Here is a 23865-nt window from a genome sequence, read left to right on the forward strand (position 1 = left end):
CCGAAGGCAGACTCTTAATGACTGAGCCACCCAGGCGCCCCAGGGTAGCACTTTAAATACATTTTCTTATTCCCGCATCGGGCTCCCTGCTCGGCAGGGAGTCTGCTTCTCCCTCTGACCCTCCCCCCTCTCATATGCTCTCTCTCTCTCATTCTCTCTCTCATAAATAAATAAAATCTTAAAAAAAAAAATACATTTTCTTATTTAGTCCTCTAATTACTATTATGAGGTAATAATCCTGTTTTACAGATGAGAAAACCAGAGCTCAGTGAAGTTCTATAACTTTTGAAAAGTCATTGAGTTAGAACAAAGTCTCGAAGTCTTCTGATACTATCTTATGATCCTCCTACAGTAAACTGATGAGGAAGTAATGCACAGAGATATTATCTGTATGATGAGCATGTTATTTTATGATGGCAATGTGACCTGTTATATAAACTGATGGAACCCTGTCTGACCTATTTATAATGGAGCAAATCAAGTTATAGAATGGACTTACATTCATTTAATAAAGATTTGCACACCTTGCTAAATCATATAGGTGACACATATTATGCAAATATTACTAAGAGGAAAAAAATAAATACACAAATAATCATAATAAATTACACAATATAAAATCATATTTATTTATTTTAGAGATAGAGAGAGAGAGTGTGAGCAGGGGGAGGGGCAGAGGGAAAGGGAGAGACAGAATCTCAAGCAGACTACCTGCTTGTGCATGGCTCAATCTCACAACCCTGAGGTCATGACCTGAGCCAAAATCAAGAGTTGGACCAAATGCTGTGAAGAGTCACAGGAGAAGGTAATTAATCACATTAACTAAAGAGAAGTTTAAAAAAAAATGATAAAGACAATGGAAGTAGTTGAGTTAGGCCTTAAAGAATGGGGTGGGGGGCCTGGGTGGCTCGGTTAAGTGTCCAACTCTTGATTTCAGCTGAGGTCATGATCTCAGGGTCATGAGATTGAGCCCTGCACTTAGCGGGGAGTCTGCTTGAGATTCTCTCTCTCCCTCTCCCTCTGCTCATACATGCTCTCTCTCTCTCTAAAATAAATAAATCTTTAAAAAAAATGGGGAAGATGTTTTCTTAAGATTTTATTTATTCTGAGAGAGAGAGAGCCCGAGTGCATGAGCAGGGCGAGGAGCAGGGGGAGAGGGAGAAGCACACTCCCACTGAGCTGGGAGCCCAACGTGAGGCTCGAACCCAGGACCCTGGGATCATGACCTGAGCCCAAGGCAGACGCTTAACCAACTGAGCCACCCAGGCACCCAGAATGGGGAAGATTCTGACAAGTAAGATAGGGTAGAGGAACTTCAGGCAAAGGGGAAAATGAGCATTAGTATAAAGGCAAAGAAGTGAGGAACATGTTCACAAAGCAAATGGTGTTCAGTTTGGCAAAAGTGTGGAAGACGAAGCTGAACAGATGGACTGGGATGAGAGCACAGTGAGCCTGAAATGGCTAAGTTTGGACTCAATGAAATAAGCAGTGGGTGATCACTGATGGCTTCTTTTTTATTTTTAATTTTTGTTTTAAGAGATTTAAATAATATAGACAAGTCCAAAAGATACAGCAAAAAAAAAAAAAGATGATATAACAAATGTCCATATCCTACCACCTAGAATTATAATATTGTTATACTTACGTCCAGTCTAAAAGAATGATTGATTACCCTTAACATAAAAAATTAAACATGCATGTACTTTAAAAATTTATAGATAAAGCTAATACTTTTTCTTTGATGATCAACATTATCAGTTCCAACCCATTTCGTTATTACCCAGAGGTGACTGCTCTCACAAATGATCCTTCTGGTCCACTGAGTGTGTGCATGTGCGTGCACGTGCACACACACACACACATTTGTTATATTTGCTGTTCTCTTTCCCTGGAATTTTATTCCCCCCCCAAATACCTGTATGCCTCATTCCCTCACTTCATTTATGTCTCTTCTCAAACAGAACCTCCTTGGAAAGGCCTCTTTGACCAACCTATTTAGAATAGCAGCCTAGCGGTGCCTGGGTGGCTCAGTTGGGTGAGCCACCGACTCTTGGTCTTGGCTCAGATCATGATCTCAGGTTCATGGAACTGAGCCCTGTGTCAGGCTCCATGCTCAGCACAGAGTCTGCCTGGGATTCTCTTTCTCCTTCTCCCCTTCCCCCTACTCGTACAATCAATCAATCATCAATCAATCAATAAAATCTTTAGAAGAGCAGCCTGTACGTCTCTTTCCTCATACACTGTTTTCTCTTCAAAGCACTTACTTATCACTATCTAATATCATATAGTGATTTACTGTCTTTCTCCTACACTAGCATGTAAGCTCCATAAGTATAGGAAGACTTTAGGTTTAGGACGCCTGGGTGGCTCAGTTGGTTAAGCGACTGCCTTTGGCTCAGGTCATGATCCTGGAGTCCTGGGATCGAGTCCTGCATCGGGCTCCCTGCTGAGCGGGGAGTCTGCTTCTCCCTCTCCCACTCCCCCCTCTTGTGCTCTCTCTCTCAAATAAATAAATAAACAAAAAAACAAAAGATCAGTGGTTTTCAACTGGGGACAATTTTGCCCCCAAAGGACATCTGGCAAAGTCTGGTGATATTTTGGGTTGTCACAATTGGGGGCTGGGTGGAGTGCTATTGGCATTTACTGGGTAGAGGCCAGGGATGCTGCTAAACATCCTATAATACACAGAGCATCTCCCACAACAAAGAATTATCTGGTCCAAAATGTAAACAGTGCCAAGGTTGAGAAATCCTGAATAGACTCATGTACATTTAGCTAATCTCTGGTTAACTAATGGATAGTAGTCCATCATACAAATACACTGCAATTCATTTATCTACTATTTTTTTTTTTTTTTAAAGATTTTATTTATTTATTTGACAGAGAGAGACACAGCGAGAGAGGGAACACAAGCAGGGGGAGTGGGAGAGGGAGAAGCAGGCTTTCCGCTGAGCAGGGAGCCCAATGCGGGGCTCGATCCCAGGACCCCGGGATCATGACCTGAGCTGAAGGCAGACGCTTAACGACTGAGCCACCCAGGTGCCCCATTTATCTACTATTGATGGACACATTGTTCAATCTTTCACTTTTACAATCTCTAATAATTTTTAGGAGAGGGATTAAAGATGATTGAAGATATATTTCAAGCAGATTCTCCTGGCTATAATGGTTGCACTGGAAGTGAAGAGTCGCTAGAAGTTGGGAAACAAATTTAGGTATTGCCATAGTTCAAGAAATAAGCAAAAAAAAAAGAAACAATAATTAGAGTAGGTAGGCAGTAAAAAAGAAAAATGCAAGACACAAGATAATAATAAAAAGGATCAAGAGACTGGATCCAAGGAGAGCCAGGAAGTCTAGGTGATAAGGAGGATGGTAGTACTCTTAAAAAAGAGAGTGGGGGGGCGACTGGGTGGCTCAGTTGGTTAAGCGACTGCCTTCGGCTCGAGTCATGATCCCGGGGTCCTGGGATCGAGTCCCACATCGGGCTCCCTGCTCAGCAGGGAGTCTGCTTCTCCCTCTGTCTCTGCCCTCCCCTGTTTTCTCTCTGTCTCAGTTAAATTAAATTAAAAAAAAAAAAAAAAAAAAAAGAGAGTGGGAAACAGTCTGTGATATTAATCCAGGTATTAAAAAAACAAAACAAAACACTGGGAATTCAAGAACAGGTCTGGAGGGAGATGCGAGTTTGGTTTTAAACTGTTTAGAAGCTACCCTGGTTTGGGGAATGGGAGTCTCTTTTGCAACATTATTTAGAATGTTGGACATGTAGGGGCGCCTGGGTGACTCAGTCGGTTAAGCGCCTGCCTTCGGCTCGGGTCATGATCTCAGGGTCGTAGAATCGAGCCCCGCATCAGGCTCCTTGCTCAGTGGGAAGCCTGCTTCTCCCTCTCCCTCTGCCTGCCGCTCCCCCTGCTTATAGTCTCTCTGTCAAAGAAATAAAATCTTAAATAAATAAATAAATTAAATTAAATGTCGGTTATGTAAACTACTTATAATTCTTTCTCCAGTAGTAAAAATATGGTAAGTTATGGCACATCCATTTCCTGAAATGTTATGCAGCTCTTTAAAATTATGCTTATAAAGCCTTTTTAATGTCGGGAAAAAGTAAGATTATAATGAGTAAAAATTATGGACAGGATATAAAATTTTTATATAGTATAAAAATGTTTTAAAAATAACTAGATGAATGGGGAGGAGGGAAATCCTGGAAGGCAGTAGATCAAAATGATAATAGTTGACTCTCTGGTATAAATATTTTCCTTATTACATCTTTCTGTATTTGCTATAATGAGTGAATGTTATTTTGTAACAACAACGAACTTATTTTAAGATTTGAGAGAGAGAGAGAGAGAGTGAGTGAGAGACAGCATGAGCTCAGGGGGAAGCAGGCTCCCCACCGAGCAGGGAGCCCGACATGGGGCTCGATCCCAGGACCCCGAAATCCTGACCTGAGCTGAAGGCAGACATTTAACCAACTGAACCACCCAGGCAGCCCACGAACTTCATTATTTAAAAAGAACTACCGAACCACCAGTCTATCTTGTTTTGTGCAAGGAGCCCTAACTTTCCTACACACGAGTCTAATTTCTTAACATCTCTTTAACCCAAGTCTGTAAGGTAACACTTCTCTACAAGCAGAGTGGCCCTTTGAAGCAGATGGGAATCATCTGGGGGAGATTCTCCTAACCATGAGGGCCACCTCTTTTACTCTCCTGACTCTCCCAAGCTTTCTGAAATGATACCCTAAGAAGGAATCCTCTTGCCACCAATTATTGCCATAAAACTGATGGGAGTGGGACAAAGGCACACGCAGACACCTCTGAGAGTAAGGACTGCTGTAAAGTCATTATTATCTCACGGACAACTGATGTTAAGAGTTCTCTCAGCATCAACTTTGCTTCACCAGTCCTCAAAGAACATTCTATCACATAAAGAAGTGATGTTTGCCATGCAAGCAGAATGACTGGACTTCAAAACCAGAAAGTTTTATTTGAAAAAAAAAAACAAAACCCAACAACAAAATGAGAAACACAACTTGGGACCTTTTAACCATAATATATACAAAGCTATTCTTTCATATTATTTAACAGCTTTGAGTATCTCAAATTCAATTTTGCAAACATAAATTGAATTTTTTCCAATACTCAAATTCTGACCTTTGATTCCTGAGCTCAGTAAGACTGAGGCTTTCGGCTAGAGCTCTATTTTTTCCTTGGTGCTGCACTGACTAGGAAGTGACCTCAAGGGACAACTCAGATAATGTGGTCCACATCTATTCTGATCTTCTTTTAAGGGTCCTATTTCCTTCAGTTTTTGCCTTATTTTTTTGTTCTACTATGTCTTCAAATAATTGTTTCTTATATTCTGTCCAGAGTTTACAATTACAATGGCAGGGGGTTAGCTGGATACGTTACTCCACCATTACGAGACCTCCATTTTATTACATTTTAAAGGGGTGCCATTTCCTTCCAACCTTGTGCTCATTTCTTTCTTCCCCCAGGAAATATATGGCAGCTCAGAATGAGATTTGATTTAAAAGATCAATGTCTGCTTTATTCTGTGTTTCAGACCCACCTAAAAGTAGCTAGACACAGCCAAGGGCTCCTGTAGGAATTAAGCATTTGCTCAATATCAGACTGCCTGAGTTCAAATCCTGTATCTGTCACTTACTAGCTGTGTGACCTTTGGCAAACTACTTAATCTCTCGGGGCCTCAGCTTCTCTGCTGTAATTAGGGAACAGTAATAATCATACTTATTTCATAGGACTGCAAGAGAGATTTGACAAATTAAAGTGGCCTACACTTTATAATTACCAATGTTAGCCATTAGATGATGATGATGATGCCAGACGCAGTGATCTTCTGTAGCAAAACCCCCTCTCCCCCACCCTCAGCACCTTCAACAGTCATGATCCTTGCCATTAACTCTTTAAATATGGCAATTCCAACTCCTGCAACTATCTCAAGAGTAAGGAACTCCTTAATTTCTGGCAGGTTACCACTCTGCTGCCACGGTTAAGTAGTGATAAACTCACCTTTCTGGTCGATTAACTGAGAGTTGGAAGTAGTTCTTTGCCATTTCTAGCCTTGCCTGGTACTGAGCAGAACCTTCTATCAGTCCCTTAAAAAAAAAAAAAAGGCCTATCAGAACATTATTTACATGGTATCATTAAAATAACCTGCTCACCAGCAATTTTCAGGGAGGCAGTATGTGATACATTATTCAGGAATCATGAGGCTTGAGTCCAATCCCTGTTTTGTCATTAATGTACCTTTTTGGGCTCTAGTTTCTCCAAATAAGGGGACTAGGCTATATGTAGTAGTACCTAATCCTTTTCACCTTTAAGGACCTCTTTCCAATTTGGATGATTTTCTGCCATTTTCTAATATTTAATTAGTTGTTAAAAAATAACTGATTAGTAATTTATAAAACAAAGTACAAATAGAAACAAAAAATAGCATAATCCCACTTTAACTACCATTTCTGATTTTCACATGTATGTTTATTTTGGCATTCATACTTAATATTTTATATTCTATCAAAAATAGACTATAATATCATAAGCACTTTGCCATATTGCTACAGTCTTTATATCATCATATTTTAAAAAATTTTAATTCCAGTATAGTTAGACTACAGTGTTATATTAGTTTCAGGGATACAATATAGTGTTTCAACAATTCTATACATTACCCAGTGCTCATCACAATAAGTGTACTCTTAATCCCCTTCACCTATTTCACCCATTCCCCCACCTCCCCTCTGGTAACCATCACTTTTTCTCTATAGCTAAGAGTCCATTTTTTGTCTTTTTCCTTTGTTCATTTGGTTTGTTTGTTGAATTCCACATGAGTGAAATCATAGGGTATTTGTCTTTCTCTGACTTGTTTCATTTAGCATTTTACACTCTAGATCCATCCATGTTGTTGTAAATGGCAAGATTTCATTCTTTTTTATGGCTGAGTAATATCACATCTTCTTTACCTATCCATCTATTGATAGGATATTTGGGTTGCTTCCCTTGGCTATAAATAATGCTGCAATAAACATGGGAATGCATGTATCCCTTTGAATTAGTGTTTTCATTTTCTTTGGGTAAATACCCAGTAGTGGAATTACTGGATCATATGATAAGTCTATTTTTAAATTTTTTGAGAAACATCCGCACTGTTTTTCACAGTGTCTGCACCAGTTTGCGTTCCCACCAATAGTGCACAAGGAAGGGTTCCTTCCTCTCCACATCCTCACCAACACTTGTTGTTTCTTGTGTTTTAGATTTTAGCCATTCTGACAGATGTTTGTGATTCTGTTTTGCACACATTGTGATTTTGATTTGCATTTCTCTGAAGATTAATAATGTTGAGCATCTTTTCACGTATCTGTTGGCCATCTGTATGTCTTCTTTGGAGAAATGTCTGTTCCTATATCATCATATTCCTAATGGACTTTTCTACTTCTTGGATGTTTCCTTAAAATAGATTATTCAAAGTGAAGGTTCTCAGTTTGAACCTTTCTATAGCTCCTGGAACACATTAGCAAATTATTTTCCAGTTAAAGTTCTAACAATATGCAATGTTATGGCAATGTATAGGAATATTAACTTCACTACATATTCAATAGCACTAAATATCATACAGATCCTTTTTCACATATATGAAAAAGTATTATTGTGTTCCTATGTATATCCTTACTACTTGTGAGAGTGAATATTTTAAGAAAAATTTGTTAGTTGTCTTTTTGTAATTTTTTAAATCCATGTCTTTTTTTTTTTTTTTTAATATTTTATTTATTTATTTGACAGAGAGAGACACACAGAGGGAACACAAGCAGGGGAAGTGGGAGAGGGAGAAGCAGACTTCCCACTGAGCAGGCAGCCCGATGCGGGGCGTGATCCCAGGACCCCGGGATCATGACCTGAGCCAAAGGCAGACGCTTAATGACTGAGCCACCTAGGCGCCCCTCTTTGTTCGTTTTTCTATTTGGTGTCTTCATGTTTGCCTTATGACTTGCCCCAGTTGTTCTTCTGATACATGATAACTTTCAGCGTTCTATACAAGTATTAGTAATTTTTCTAAAATACTGGAAACAGTTCATAGTTACCCCCTCATTAACACTGAATTAGAATGGTCCCTTTTAACTCTAGCCTCTATAATAATGTTACACATTAAATATGGACCATAGGACTCTAATTCACTAGCTTGATTTTCCCTGGATTGTACAGTTTTACAATTGCATTGCAAGTCCTACCTTAAAGTAATCATTCTTTTTCAGACTTTCAAGGAAGCCAGCCCAAAGTGGTGAGGTAGTCATGAAGGATTTCCCAGAGTCAGAAAAATGTGGGCTACATTTGGAGCATAAGATCTCAAATCCATGAGCCTAGATGGAATAGATAGAATTTTCATTATTAAGTTACTTTCTTTCCATTTAGCCACACTTAAGACTTAGGTGACTGGACATATGGACATATGGACATTTATAACACTGAATTTTATAAAAATCTATTTCTAAGTTTTTCCATTTCCATAGATTACTAAAAATTATAAAGGGAAAGCAAATAATACAAAACAAAGATTTTTGTTCTCTTCAAGGAGATTTCTTTTCTTGCTGATTACAAAACCAGAAATTTAAACTTATTTCTTGTTTGCTTAAAAAAAGGCTTGTAAAAGGTTTCTTGTCTAACAGAAATTATAAATGAATTCAGCATGGCCTTAGACATAGGAAAGGGAAGGGAGGGAATCACTCTATTTTAAGTGTCTTCTGACTAAAAATATAATGAATGAGCATAGCAAAATAAGTCAGACAGGGAGCTTTCCTGATCACTCTAGAGAAAACTACTGTTACCAATTTTTGCATATCCTTTCAGAAGTAATGTATGCACTCAAGCAGATGTGTGGTCTGTGTATGTCCTACTGGATCCCTTTCGTCATTAAATGGCAACATATACACTGTTCTAAACCTTGCTTTTTCACCAAGTTACATGTGTTGGAGATCATTTTATATGATCATAAAAATTTATCCATTTCACGGCATAGGTAGACCGTAATTTATCTATTTCTCTACTAATAGGCATTTAGGCAGTTTCCAATCTTTTGCTACTACAAATAATGCTGTCATGAGTATCCTCATACATCTTTGTCCACATGTAAAATATATGGAGGATAAATATCTAGAAGTGAAAATGAGCAGAAGGGTTTGTGCATTTATATATTGATGGATAATGACAAATTGTTATAAGAGATTGAATCAACTTATATTCCCATCAATGATGTTTGAAAGTATCTCTCTCTATATATATTTTCATCAATCCAATATATATTATCAAACTTTTTGATATTTGCCAAATGGTAGAAAACACTGTTTTATAGCTTTAAGTTGCATTACTTCTATTATGAGCAAGGGCCAACATTTTTCTTATGTTTAGATTAAAAATCATTTGTATTTCCTTTCCTGTGGACTGTCTGTTCATAGTTTCTCAACATTTTTTATTAATTAGTATTTTTTTTCATATTCACTTGTAGGAACTCTATTATATATTAAAGAAATTAGCTCTTTTTAATTTAAATTGCAAATATAATACTTTCTTCAGGTTTACTATCTTTTGACTTTAGTTATGGGGTTTTTCTTTCCCACACAGAAATGCTTAATTTTTTTTTTTTTTTAGAAGGGGGAGGGAGGAGCAGAGGGAGAGGAAGAGAGAGAATCTTAAGCAATCCTGAGATCATGACCTGAGTTTAAATCAAGAGTCGGACGCTTAACTGACTGAGCCACCCAGGTGCCCCAGAAATGCATAATCTTTAATAATCAAATTTATCAGTCTTTTTTTTTATAGCTCTGGTTTCAAGTCCTGCTCAGAAAGGCCTTTCCTACGCAAATTATCAAAAATTCTCCTGTGTTTTCTTCCAGATTTTATGGTTTCAATGTTCTCTTTTAAATATTTGGTCCACCTGGAATTTATTTTGGGATAGGTGTGAGGGAATCAACTTTAATTTTTTAGACAGCTTCACAGTTTTTCTATTATCATCAACTGAATAACCCATTTTTCCTTCTTGTTTGAGATGCCATATTTTACTACATTCTCACATAAGTAAGGTATTTTTCTAGACTTTCTATGCTGTATCATTATTCCATTAAGAGCCCTTTTACCTAAAGGAAGAATATAAAATTTTATGGTTCATTACCAACTTCATGCCCAATTCATGGGCTCGATATTGAGGATGAGATGGAGGAGGCATCTTGTATCCACTCCGCCGGTCTGGCACAAATCTTTGTTGTACCAACTGTGCGTATAGACATTTAGTAAAAGTCACCTGGACATTGGAACACAAAATACATTAGTTTTCCTGAAAGTAAAAATTTGACTATCATTTTACAGTTCATAATTTCATTTATGAGCTTCATATTCATATGAAATGCAAGGAAGATCCAACCTATTCACTGCCAACATTTTTTAATAACAGCTTTATTGAGACATAATTCACATACCACAAAATTGACCTCACTGTCTATGTTTTAGTTATCACTAATGGAATTCTTCTCATTAGTTACATTATATGGCAATTTGGGTGGGTAGAAGATAAAGAATAATTCTTAAGTCTCTGGAAGAAATGAAATGTTTTATTCTTTTTTTTTTTTTAAAGATTTTATTTATTTATTTGACAGAGAGAGACACAGAGAGAGAGGGAACACAAGCAGGGGGAGTGGGAGAGGGAGAAGCAGGCTTCCCGCTGAGCAGGGAGCCCGATGCAGGGCTCGATCCCAGGACCCTGGGGTCCTGACCTGAGCTGAAGGCAGATGCTTAACGACTGAGCCACCCAGGTGCCCTGAAATGTTTTATTCTCAAGAAGAAAATAAAATAGGAAAAATATGGTCAGAAAATATCTAAGAAACGTTTAGATATAAAATAGGAAGTGAAGTCTCTTGAAATCTTCCTCCACGGATGGGAGAAAAGAAAAAAGAAAAAAAAGTATATTAACTTGCCATGAGGAAACAGAATATTTCCAGTTTTTTCTAGCACACAATGATGTTCAACTCTCTTTCCAGTGACAGAAACTAAATGACCAAGAGAGCTATCTTACCGATGTCATTATTCGTGTTTCAGGCAAGAAAGTCTTGAAAACACGGCAGGCTCGCAGTTCAGTGGGGTCCCGCAGGTAAAACGCCTGGACTCCCGCAGCCACCAATCTGGGGTGCTGCTTTAACACCGCTACAATGCCAGCTGGAAGGAAGCAGCGTGCACGATGAAGGGAGGCTTGAGTTTTTTCTGGGTATCTGTGACAGGTCACATAATTATTTTTATTTTATGATATGTAAACATCTAGAATTCTTCTACCATTTACTTCCTCTTATATTGTCTTGGTTCGTCAAGAGTAAGATGTAGAATGACAAGGAAGGTGAAGATAAAGCTACCAAATACGCTAAAAACTGCAGAAAAGAAGAGAGGGAAAGAGCAAAAGTAGGAAAAAATGGAAAATAAAGAAAAGGAATTAAGGTAGTTCAACAGGGGCGCCTGGGTGGCTCAGTGGGTTAAGCATCTGCTTTTGGCTCAGGTCATGATCTGAGGGTCCTGGGATGGAGCTCCGCATTGGGCTCCCTGCTCAGTGGGGAGTCTGCTCTCCCTCTCCCTCCGCCCTTCCCCACTTCCCCACTCGTGCTCTCTCTCTCTCTGTCTGAAATAAATAACTAAAATCTTAAAAAAAAAAAAGGTAGTTTAATAAAGACAAAACGAAAACCCTACTATTCTTTGGAACAAGGATAAAATCACAGTTCATTCTTCTAAAACAATGATACAAAGCATATTGAACAAAGTTAAAAGAGATTTTATATTGTTAAAACTTGAACGGTGCTAAACATAGAATAGGTACTCAAATTCAAAAGGCCAAACTAATATGTTATTAGGTGAAGGCTCTTCTGAATAGAACCTAAAGTGTTCCACATAGGTCAAAGAATCCCATCCAGAACCCCAGAACCACAGAGTACATAATGCTCCCTTAGGTTTTCATTCCTATTGGTCTCAAAATTTTTATCTATAGATATAGATAATACTTAGCCACAGTATCTAAGTAAATAAATGCAAAAATATTGGGAGTGGAATATTAACACCTATGAATGGGAATTTAAAGATATATCTGTGGCTTAATTTTATTTATTTATTTATAGATTTTATTTACTTATTTGACAGAGAGAGAGAGAGAGTGAGAGCAGGAACACAAGCAGGGAGAGTGGGAGAGGGAGAAGCAGGCTTCCCGCTGAGCAGGGAGCCTGATGCGGGGCTCGATCCCAGGACCCTGGGATCATGATCCAAGCCGAAGGCAGATGCTTAACAACTGAGCCACCCAGGCGCCCCTGTGCCTTAATTTTAAAACATGTAAATTTAATTTGTTAGCCACTTTCATGAAGGAGGAAGACAGAATGAAAATGAGCATTAATCTAGGTGGAAGAAATTCTACATTTAAGAGACTTGAGCTGCACTAAATAAAAAGGCTCCTTCACTAGCAATGAAAATATTTTTCTTACCCTCTGATGCGCCTATTCACAGCAGCTCGTATAGATTCTGAAGCCAAAATTTCTTCTGGGTGTGTTGAGATTACATTCAATGCTTGCGGGATTGTTGGGGGTGTGGTGGGTAACCAGGACACTGCTCCAGATTTCCTTGGTGCAGGAATAATGCATAATTCTCCACGGTGGAAAAACACCTGCAAAATGATACATTTTAATTTTCATTCTGGGCACTGACAAACTCTAGGTACATATGAAAAATGTTACAACATGATTTCATCTCTGTAAATTTTCCAAATTTGGGTATACTTACCCTATTGGCACTATTATCAGGATCCAACCATTTAGGGAGAAACTCAGCAGCTTCTATTAACAAGAATTCACCATCATTGTCTTCAATCCTAATGCAGAAGAAATTCTAATTATGCATTGAAAAAGCATATATATGCTACTAATCAAAACACATTTATTCTAATATTTTTTCTTTCATTTTAGTAAATATCTGAATACATGCTATGTATAGATTATTATAATAAGACACCATGAAGTACTGAAGAAGATTTTAAAATTGAAGGAGGATTTGGAGGAGATGATAAGGAGAAAAAATAAGTACATAAATAAATAACACCAGACAAAAATATGAAAAATATACAATAGAGTGTCAAAAGAAGAAAAAAATCACCTAGCGCTGAGATTCGGAAAGCATTTATGGAAGTTACTTGGACCTTGAGAGATAATTTTGTTTTTGTCTCATTTCTATCACATTTTTTAAATTTAAAATGTTTTTAAAAAAGATTTTGTTTGCTAGAGAAAGAGCAAGAGAGAGTACAAGCAGAGGGAGTGGCAGGCAGAGGGAGAAGCAGGCTCCCCGCTGAGCAAGGAGCCCGATGTGGGACTCGATCCCAGGAACCTGGGATCATGACCCGAGCTGAAGGCAGACGCTTAACCGATTGAGCCACCCATGTGTCCCAAAATTTAAATTTTTTTAAAGATTTTAACTTTTTAATTATTTATTTATTTTAGAGAGAGAGAGAGTGAGTGAGAGAGCATATGTGCGGGGGGGGGCAGAGGGAGAGAGAATCCTGAAGTAGGCTCCCCACTGAGCACAGAGCCTGATGTGGGGCTTGATCCCGGGACGCTGAGATCACGAACTGAGCTGAAATCAAGAGCTGGCTGCTTAACCAACTGAGCCATCCAGGTGCCCCTAAATTTAAATTTTTGAGTAGGTAAGGCAGTCACATGATTATACTTTAAAAAAATACATAAAAAGTTACATAATGAAAAAGTTTCCTTCCTACTTTTGTCCCTATATGTCCCTTTCCTACCCTCCAACCATTGTTATTTCTTGCTTATCCTTCTAGAAGTTCCTTATGCATAATCTAGCTAATAGGAATATAAATTCTTATTTTCTCCTCTTGTCACACACACAAAACGGAAAAAAGATTTTTTCGCTTTTAATGGGTGGATATAAGGAGAAAAGGAGAGATGTTCTTGGGAGAGGGAAGAGTATAAGCAAAATCATGGAGGTGGATATTTAAGGTGGATATTTGGAGAATGACAATTAGTAAATAACAAGACTAGAAAAGCAGAGTTATGGGGCGCTTGGGTGGAGCAGTTGGTTGAGTGCCTGACTCTTGGTTTTGGCTCAGGTAGTGATCTCAGGGTTGTGAGACTGAGCCCTGGGTTGGGGTCCTCGATAAGCATGGAGTCTGCTTGAGATTCTCTCTCTCTTTCCCTCTGCCCCTGCTGCTTCTGCGCTCTCTCTCTAAAATAAATAAATAAATCTTAAAAAAAAAAAAAAACCCACAGTTATATCATTTTGTGAAGAGCTTTAAATGTTAGCAGTCAGGTCACCTGGGTGGCTCAGTCAGTTAAGCGTATGTCTTCAGCTCAGATCACGATCCCAGCGGCCTGGGATTGAGTCCTGCATCAGGCTCCCTGCTCAGTGGAGAGTCTGCTTCTCCCTTTCTCTCTCCCTCTGCCTCTCCCCCTGCTTGTGCTCTCTCTCTCTCAAATAAATAAATAAAATATTAAAAAAAATTTTTTTAATGTTAGCAGACTCAATGAGAATGAGCATAGTTTTATACACAAAAGGAATGAAAGGTTTCAAAGCAGGGTAGAAAAATGGTTAGAGCCCTACCTTAGGAAGATTAATCTGTTAGAGACATAGAGGAAGTTCTTTCTTTTTCTAATTTGTTTAAAAAACTGATAAGACAGTAGATGCCTATTATTTAAAGAGCTTTATAGGCCTGGTGTAGGTATGAGCCATCATTATATAAAGATCAGAATCTGGGGCAGCTGCTTTCAGCTCAGATCATGATCCTGGAGTCCCAAGATGGAGCCCCATGTCAGGCTCCCTGCTCAGTGGGGAGTCTGCTTCTCCCTCTGCTCCTCCCCTTGCTCATGCTCTGTGTGTGTATATCTCTCTCTCAAATAAATAAAATCTTAAAAAAATAAAATAAAATGAAGATAAAAATCCATATACAAAAGGCACTGCCCTCTCCCTATTATCCTTGTAAAGACAGAAATGGATATCTTTGTGTTTGTTCACTTAAAATGCTATTATTTAAGAAATGATTGCTAATTATTTTTAGGTGTGGTAACAGTAGTGTTTAAAATAAGAGTTATCTCTTATATTTACATCTTAAAGTATTTAAAGATCAAATGGCATGTTGTTTGTGATTTGCTTTAAAATAATCTTGCTATGTAATGGGGGAGTAGGGGAAAGGTATAGATAAAGTAAGAATGTCCATGAATTGAAAATTGTTGAAGCTGGGTGTTAAGTACATATGAGTTTATTCTCTCTACTTTCATGTTTGAAATTTTAATATAATAATATTCAGAGTTGTTTTTCTTTTTGTTCTGCTGGGGAAGAGGTTGCGGGGATAGATTAGAATTTGGGGACTGATAGGAAAACTAGGAGAACATATGGCAAATGGGTGAAACGCCCTCTGCTGACACAACTTGGTAATTACAGAGAACTATCAGTTCCCATTTTAAATAGATTTAGAATGCAGTGTTACCTACTTTGCTTTCAATACAACTGTTCCCTGATTTTTTGTTAACATTTTCTGTATTTCTCAAAAAATATAATTAAAGTATAATAGAGGAATACATAGTAAAGAAATCTGTAAAATATATATATGTACATACAAATGGGATTTTTTACTACAGTTTTTTTAAACAGTAGTACACTCTTTGGTATTGTTTAGATTTTTTTTTACCATCTGTATTTAGCCTTTCTTTTTTTTTTTTTTTAAGATTTTATTTATTTGAGCGAGAGAAAACGAGTCGGGGGAGGGACAGAGGGAGAAGCAGACTCCACGCTGAGCAGGGAGCCTGATGCGGAACTTGATCCCAGGACCCTGGGATCACGGCCTGAGCTGAAGGCAGAAACCGAAATGACTGAGCCACCCAGGCGCCCTGCATTTAGTCTTTCATAATGAGAATTATTTTAAAAAAAACTAAAATAGGCAGGTTTTGTTTAAAAATTTTGGAAGTTAAGCTCTCCAATGTACTTTAATTTTTCAAGAAAAGGAAGTCACAAGAGAAAAGGAAGAAAACGCAGTCACCTTCAAAATCTATGTCTCAAATTTGTACAGTCTCCACCAGACTACCGAAAAAAATTTACTAAATGGATAAAAACGTAGTCAGTCTCAACAAAAGAATTCCTTTAGATTATTAAAATAACTAATACCTTGCTACTATCTCTGGAAATTCCTTTGTAATTTGCTTTACTACATAAACAATAAACCATTCATCTTCAATGTTATCCCCAAACTTTGTCATGCCAAATATATGAGCAGGAACATCTCCTAAAAACAAGAGAAAAGCAATCATATAACCAAATAAATTTGTCAGGGCACATAAAAATGCAAGCAATCATTCAAATAAACAAACATTCATTGACTGACCATGCTGTAGGTACTATACGGGGAGCTGGGGCTGCAATCCTGAACAGGATATAAAAAGCCTAGTTATGAGGACCCAAGGTCTAGACAACAGGAGATGGACCACCACGCCATCTCAAAACAAGATGATGAACAGACGTATGCACTGGGGGATGTGAGCATAAATAATGTCATACTGAGCTATGCTCACTTGGAGGAATGACAGGAGTAAGTTGTCCAGAAAAAGAGAATAGCATGTGCAAAGGCATATAAGCATGGCAGACAATACAGTCTTCCGGGTATATAATTTATTTTCTTTAATATATATTTTTTAAGATTTTATTTATTTATTTGACAGAGAGAGACAGCAAGAGAGGGAATATAAGCTGGGGGAGTGGGACAGGGAGAAGCAGGCTTCCCGCTGAGTAGGGAGCCTGATGCTGCGGGGCTCGATCCCAGGACCCTGGGATCATGACCTGAGCAAAAGGCAGACACTTAATGACTGAGCCACCCAGGTGCCCCAGGAAGCTAAATTTATTTTTTTTTATTTTTATTTTTTTAAAGATTTTATTTATTTATTTGACAGAGAGACACACAGCGAGAGAGGGAACACAAGCAGGGGGAGTGGGAGAGGGAGAAGCAGGCTTCCCGCTGAGCAGGGAGCCCAACGTGGGGCTCCATCCCAGGACCCTGGGATCATGACCTGAGCCCAAGGCAGACACTTAACAACTGAGCCACCCAGGCGCCCCAGGAAGCTAAATTTCGATGGAGCAGAATTTTTTTAAACAAATGCAGGATTCAAAAATATGTAGAATTTAATACACTCCTAAACAACCCAAAGGGTCAAAGAAGAAATTACAAGGGAAATTAGAAAATACCTTGAGACAAATGAAAACAAACACGTAACATACTAAAAACAGTGCTAAGAAGTTTATAGTTATAAAAGATCTCAGATCAACCACCTAACTTTACACCTTAAGGAACGAGAACAAGAAAAGCTAACCCAAAGCTAGCAGAAGGAAGGAAATAATGAAGATTAGAACAGAGATTAATGAAACAGAGAAGAGAAAAATAGAAAAAAATAAAGTGATTTGGTTTGTTGAAACATTACAAAATTGACAAAATCTTATATTAGTAAGAAAAAAAAAGGAGACGCAAGTAACTAAAATCAGAAATGAAAGGTGATATTACAACCTATACTACAGAAATAAAAAGGACTATAAGAGAACACTATGAACAATTGTACACCAACCAACTGGATAACTTCGAAGAAATGAGTACAGTCTTAGAAACACACAACCTATCAAGACTGTATCACGAAGAAATAGAGAATCTGAACAGACTGGTTACTAGTAAAGGACATTGAATCAGTAATCAAAAACTTCCCAACAAAGAAAAGCTCACTAGAGAATTTACCAACATTTAAAGAAGAATTAACATCAATCCTCTTCAAACTCTTAAAAACAACTGAAGAGGAGGGAACACTCCCAAACCCATTTTATGAGGCCAGCATTACCTTTATACTAAAGCCAGACAAAGACAATACAGGAAAACTATGACCAATATCCCTGGAATACTGATGCAGAAATCCTCAACAAAATACTAGCAAACTGAATTAAACACATTGAAAGATTTTACACCATGACCAAGTGGAATTTATTCCTGGAATGCAATGTAATGCATATGAAAATCAATCAATGTAACCTACCACATTAACAGACTAAAGGTCAAACAAGCACATTGTGAAGTGTCTCAAGAGCTGCCAGGGCAAAAAAACAAAACAAAACAAAAAAGTAGGAAGAACAGCCCAACCAACTCTTCTCCCCACCCCAGCTCTCTCAAATTTCAACTAGAGAAGCTCCAATTAGAGCATCTATTTTTATCTACCTTATATATTAAACTTCAATTTGAACTTTATGCAGAAGCAATGGATAACTGGTGAGGGATGTTAGGCAGAAGACTGACGCGATCAAATTCGTGTTTTACAAAGGTAACTGGCAACAGTGTGAGGGACTGGAGATACTGTAACCAGAGAGGTTAGTTAGGTGGCTGCTGTGGTCTTCCAGATGAAGAGATGAGGAGCGTCTAGATTGTAGCCAACAAACGTAGAGAAGGGGTCGTATTTTAGGAGTAACCACACTAGGATTTAGTGCTTGACTGAACATGGTCAAGTGAGGAACTGAGTATAATTTTGAATTATTAACAAGCTGAATAGCTAGGTGGATAATAATGCCATTAAGCAAGACAAGAAAACATTGGGTAAAAACGATTTTCTAGGAAAAAGATAAGGAGTTGGTCTTGGATGTGCTGTGCTAATGTGACGGTGTTCTTGCCAATAAATATCACGTGTTTCGGTGAATAGGGGTTCAATAAAATTAACACCAGGGAACACATTTGGCAACTGCTAGCCAAAAAATAACAGATGAACACTACATTGAGACCTAGATTGACAGTATCAAAAGATGCCAGACTCCTGATCTGAAATAAGACCCTGCATGAATAAGAGCTGTGGTCACCTATTCGTGCCTCATTTTACTAAAGCTATATGAAATGATAAGAAAATCAGATCTCAAGCACGAACAACACAGAGAAGCCATGAAGCAACCTCAAAATGCTTCTGAGTAGCAAATAATGGCCATAGGCCCAATTATTTCTCTTTATAAGCCAGGCAGAGCCACATAGTTTCAAAACTATGTCAAACAAGGCAGCCTACTAAACACATGATCAGAAATGAGGAATACAGAGTAACCACTAAAGGGAGCTACAGTTAAGGAAGCCAGATGCCTGAACCTGTTTAGTAAAAGTACTTAGATACATTATAGCACAGGAAAGTAAAGTTCCAAAGAACAGCCATGGTTTAATAATGTTGAGTATATGTTAGTTCTCAAGGTAATTACTATTAGAAAGCTTTCATCAAATGAATTAAAAAAAATTTTTTTGGTAAGTTTAAGGACTTAGCCAAATATAGGCAAGCATCACTAATCAAAAAAGTTCAGGTTATAAATCTCCTCACAACACTGAATCAACTATGGACTATTATAGATCACTCTTGTCAGAATTAGAAGTCGTATCACATCAAAGTAAGTAAAAGAGCCTTACCTTTCCCAGGTTTATATTTAAGATTGAAAGGCTGATTCTGCCAGATATAGGGGACCAGCATAGGTGCAAACTGAGTCATTATCCTCTCAATATACTTTTGAAGAATCTCTTTGTGTTTTTCTGGGTCCCTTGGTTCATCTGGTATCAGGAATAGGTGATACTCCACAGTGTCTTCCACTGTAGCAAGCTTCATATTTTCCTCCATTCTTCTTTGAAAACTACATTTAAAGTTTCAACAATATAAACCACATAAAATAATGTAGAAGTAAAATCCAATTCTCTGAACTATTCGACATGATTCCATTGTTTTCCAAAATTCAGTTATCCACGTGTTACCATTTTTTGCCTTGATCAAGTATGAGTAGTAACACCTATTTAATATTCTTTTAATGATGCTTTTATACTTAAAATTATGTTTTTCATACTTGAAATTATATTAAAGGAACTTTTGATATAATACAGTAAATGGAAATCAAGTATCACATTCCCAAATTAACTAACAGTATGCAAGAATAAAATAAAAAACGTTTGAAAAAAATAAATTAAAAAAAAGTTTGCCCTCACACTAGCACTAGTGTGTGTAACACACTTTGAGAAGCACTGCAATAACATCTTATGTTCTGCCACTAATTAGCTGTGTCACTTAGAGCACCTCAATTTCTCTTTTTGGGGCTTTCCCCTTAACTGTAGAATGAGAATGTTACTCTTTCACTTCTAAATTTCTCCCCCAGTTTAAATTATTATTTAAAACTCTTTAGGGCAATCTCCCTCACTCTGCAGAATTTAAATCTTTTATGACTATTGTACGGCATAGGGGAATTCAAAACCACAAAACATGGCCTATCATCTCACACCAAAATAATTTGCCCATGGTTCTTAATCCTAGAGCTGTCCTAAAACTGTCCCTTTTTCAGGTCTGGAGCGGGGTGGGGGTGGTAGCTCCGGTATGTAAGAGGAGGTAAATACCTCTATTTTCTAAGGGTTTCCCTTACAAACAAAAGTACTAGCTTACTATTGCTGCCAGATGAGGCTTGGAAAAGGGAGGCACTGCACTGGATGGTCCACTGTAAGGCACAATTCGATTTTTATTCTTACTCGGTTTCTCATGGGCTAATAAAACGAGGTCGAGAGGAACCTGCATCTTCTATCCAGTCTGTCCAAATCGTTTGGCTTCTTAACCCAGAGGGACAGATAATTCCATCCACCCACCTCATAATGCCAAGCACAGATTTTTATGAAGAATTTAGTGTCAGAACTGGAAGGGACTTTGAAATCACTCAGGCTAACTCCTTGCTGTACAAGTGAGAAAACTGGCACACAGAAAGAGAAGCGACCACGCAGCAGAGAGCCGAGCTGGAGTCTAGTGCTCTTTACTCAGACTAAGCTTCCGCCCTCCATTCGACAAAAGGAAGCCAATGCCGCTTACGATTCTCGGCCTCCCCCACGCGTCTCCGCGGCGGCCCCTTTCCTCGACCGCCCCTCCCACCGCGTGAGCCGGTCGGGAGCTGCCAGTAGCAGCCAAAGCCTGGCCCAAGGTCAGTCCAGACGCCTCCCGAGCACCTGCGGCCAGCGTAAGCTCGGAAAGACCCGCTCGGCCCCGGAACCCCCGGTGGCGTCACTGCTGCGCGTCCGCGGGAGCATTACGCGGTGCCCCCGTGTGTTCGTCACTTCCGCCCCCGCGAGGAAGCAAGGAGGACGGAGGACTGGAGGGGTGGGGACCCAGGGAGTGGTGGCGGTCCGGAGTCTAGGCGACGGGGCGTGACGGGGCCGGAAGGTGGCGGGAGGGGGCCGGGCGGGAGCCGGCGGGAGGGCCAGGCCCGGAGGCCCCCACCCTGGCGTGCCCGCCCCCTCCACGACAGAGGAGGAAGAGGAGGATGATCTCCAGATACACTCGGAAGGCGGTGCCGCAAAGCTTGGAGCTGTGAGTGTACTGCTCAGCCATCCTAGCCCGGGCCGGGGGAGGCTGAGGCGGGCCGCGGGCGCCCTGGTTGGAACCCTTCCCAACCAGTGCTTCTCACCTTTCCCTTTCCCGGGCGGGGGAAGGAGAATTTTCTTCGGAATTCTCTCCTCCCAGACTTGTCAGACGCTGCCCGGTCTGCCTCCATCTCCAGCTAAGGGCATGTCACTTGTGCTTTCCTAGGACTTGGCCCTCTTGGGCTGCACTTCTGTACTCAGGGACTGGGTCTCCTATGGCATTTGTAGTTTCCTCAGTGCCTCATGCCACTGACGAATCGAGAAGTTACCAATAGTTGACTGAGTGCTACAGAAAAGTTGAATATGTCTAGTGCCAGGCACCGTGCAAAGCTGATTACATGCATTAGCTCACTTAATCCTATCAGGATACAGAATAGGGAATATTATTTTGCACATTCTACAAACAAAGATCCCAGATTTAAGATTGTAGTATGCCAAAGATTATACAGGCAGAAAGTGGTGGAGCACACAAACCTGGTGTCAGTCTGACCCCGAAGCGTTGGTCATAATCATTACACTAACTGCTTCCCCATCTCTGCAGTTAAACATCAGAATCCTTAAGGATAAGTTTTGCTCTAGAGAGCAAATGTTTAAGCTTAAAAACCCACCTCCCACCCCTGGTGAGGTGTTGTAATTTAGCAAGTAATGATAATGTTGTACATTTGTTAATGCTTTATACTTTCAAAAAAACTTTCACATCTTGATCCTTGCAACAACTCTGTAAGATGGGTATGATTATCTTTCAGTTTTTCAGAACATGAAATATTAGAAAGGTTACACATCCTAAGATTATATAACCAATAGGTTTTGAGCTTGGGCTTTTTGTCCTCAAATTCCAACTTTTTTTCTCTGTAGAGCTGTGTAATTTTAGCAACCATACATTAAAAAATTAAATATTAACTATACATGGTAATAACATGCATGGAATCTTCAGTCAATCTGGGTGTCTGGCTAGGCTCTTTCCTGGTCATGTGACTTTGCAACAGATTACTAAATATTTGAGCATTCATTTCTGTAATATTGGTCTTTCTCCAAAAGCATATCTAAAGTGGGGGCACAGGGCTTGACACATAGTAGATGCTCAGTAATTGGTAGTTTCCTGTCCTTTCCCAGCTTTATTTGGTACGGTAGCCATACAAAGAAAATCTGTGATCTTGCCTTGTCTTTCAGAAGCTTATTATCTACTAAGTAATAGGATATCTACACAGGAGCAATTCAGATAATAAGCTTTTTAGGAAGTAGAAAGAAGAAAGTAATTTTCCAATAAAGGGAACAGGACTTAGCTAAAAGTCTGCTTTTATAATTAATTCTGACCATTCTGAGAGTAAAAAAAAAACAAACAAAACTCATTTCTGGAAAAAATTGTTGGTAGGCATTTAGTGGGTGAGAATTACTCCAGTATAGTACGTTACGTGTTCTCTATTGTTGATTTGATTGATACTCTCTAAAGACAAGTCTCTTCAAAGATGATTCTCTAGAGGAGTCAGGATGATACGAATAATGAAGATAATGAGGATTATATGTATCTAAATGACAGTAAAATAAAAACAATTTTTACTTGAGGAGTTAGAATGATAATTTGCTTTGAAGAAGTAACTTTAGTTTTCTCTCTAATAGTTCCAAATTATAGATATTGAAAAGAGTTTGAAAAAAAAAAGTGATTTTCAACATACAGCTTAACACTTAACAAGTGATAAATTTCAAACATACATGTATAGTGAATACTAAAATGAACCACCTATCACCCACATTCAACAATTATCAAAATTGTGATATATTTGCTTCATCTATCTTCTTTATCTTTTTTTCAGCCTCTCTGTCCATCATCTGTAAATAAGAAAGCAAAACCCCACTTATTTCACCCCTGTATACCTCAGTATGCATCTCTAAAAATTATAGGTATTTTCTTTTTTTTAGATTTTATTTATTTGTTGAGAGAAAGAAAGAGCACGAGCAGGGGGAGGGGCAGAAGGAGAGGAAGAAGCAGACTCTCTGCCCAACAGGGAGCCTGATGCAGCGCTTGATGCAGGGCTAGATCCCAGGACCCCAGGATCACAACCTGAACCAAAGGCAGACAGACGGACGCCCAACCAATTGAGCTACCCAGGCACCCCTAGGTATTTTCTTATGTAAAAACAATGCTGTGATCAAATTTAATATTTCTTTGGTATTATCTAATCATCATTTCATAGTTAGATTTCTTTGACAGACTAAAAAATGTCTTACGTTTCTGTTTTGTAGCTGGAATCCACATTTCTGTTCACTACCACTGTCTCAGAGACAAGCTTTTGGTTGTAGGATCATTGAATGAGAGAAGTACAAATAGCTCTGCACAAATCCATCCCCACATTTGAGAAATAATTTCAAGTACAAGCTCTGCTGACTGGGCCCTTAGCTTTATCTTTATAT

General features: G+C 38.8%; 2 protein-coding genes across 8 annotated transcripts in view; one reads left to right on the plus strand and one right to left on the minus strand.

Annotated features, from left to right (window-relative positions):
- Nucleotides 1-21101, minus strand: part of ECD (ecdysoneless cell cycle regulator) — a 31650-nt gene extending 10549 nt beyond the window's left edge. The window contains exons 1-9 of one of the 2 annotated variants that reach the window (XM_032423734.1): nt 20909-21101; nt 19483-19700; nt 16191-16308; nt 12807-12894; nt 12512-12690; nt 11074-11266; nt 10177-10305; nt 8246-8374; nt 6033-6118 (exon numbers count right to left, since the gene is read on the minus strand). In XM_032423734.1, the coding sequence (XP_032279625.1) occupies nt 6033-6118; nt 8246-8374; nt 10177-10305; nt 11074-11266; nt 12512-12690; nt 12807-12894; nt 16191-16308; nt 19483-19687 (1127 nt within the window). In that variant the 5' untranslated portion in view covers nt 19688-19700; nt 20909-21101. The remainder of the gene's footprint in view (nt 1-6032; nt 6119-8245; nt 8375-10176; nt 10306-11073; nt 11267-12511; nt 12691-12806; nt 12895-16190; nt 16309-19482; nt 19701-20908) is intronic. The other variant, XM_032423735.1, reaches the window with a different exon arrangement.
- Nucleotides 21102-21155: 54 nt separating this feature from the next.
- Nucleotides 21156-23865, plus strand: part of FAM149B1 (family with sequence similarity 149 member B1) — a 77480-nt gene continuing 74770 nt past the window's right edge. For 2 of the 6 annotated variants that reach the window (XM_032423741.1, XM_032423740.1), the window contains exon 1: nt 21156-21403. Coding sequence is in view for 3 of the 6 variants with exons in the window: in XM_032423737.1 (XP_032279628.1) it covers nt 21357-21403 (47 nt within the window). In the remaining 3 variants the exon portion in view is untranslated. The remainder of the gene's footprint in view (nt 21404-23865) is intronic. The other 4 variants (XM_032423737.1, XM_032423736.1, XM_032423738.1 and 1 more) reach the window with 3 other exon arrangements.

This window comes from Phoca vitulina, unplaced genomic scaffold, assembly GCF_004348235.1.
Source record: "Phoca vitulina isolate PV1807 unplaced genomic scaffold, GSC_HSeal_1.0 scaffold29, whole genome shotgun sequence".
Lineage (NCBI taxonomy): Eukaryota > Metazoa > Chordata > Mammalia > Carnivora > Phocidae > Phoca > Phoca vitulina.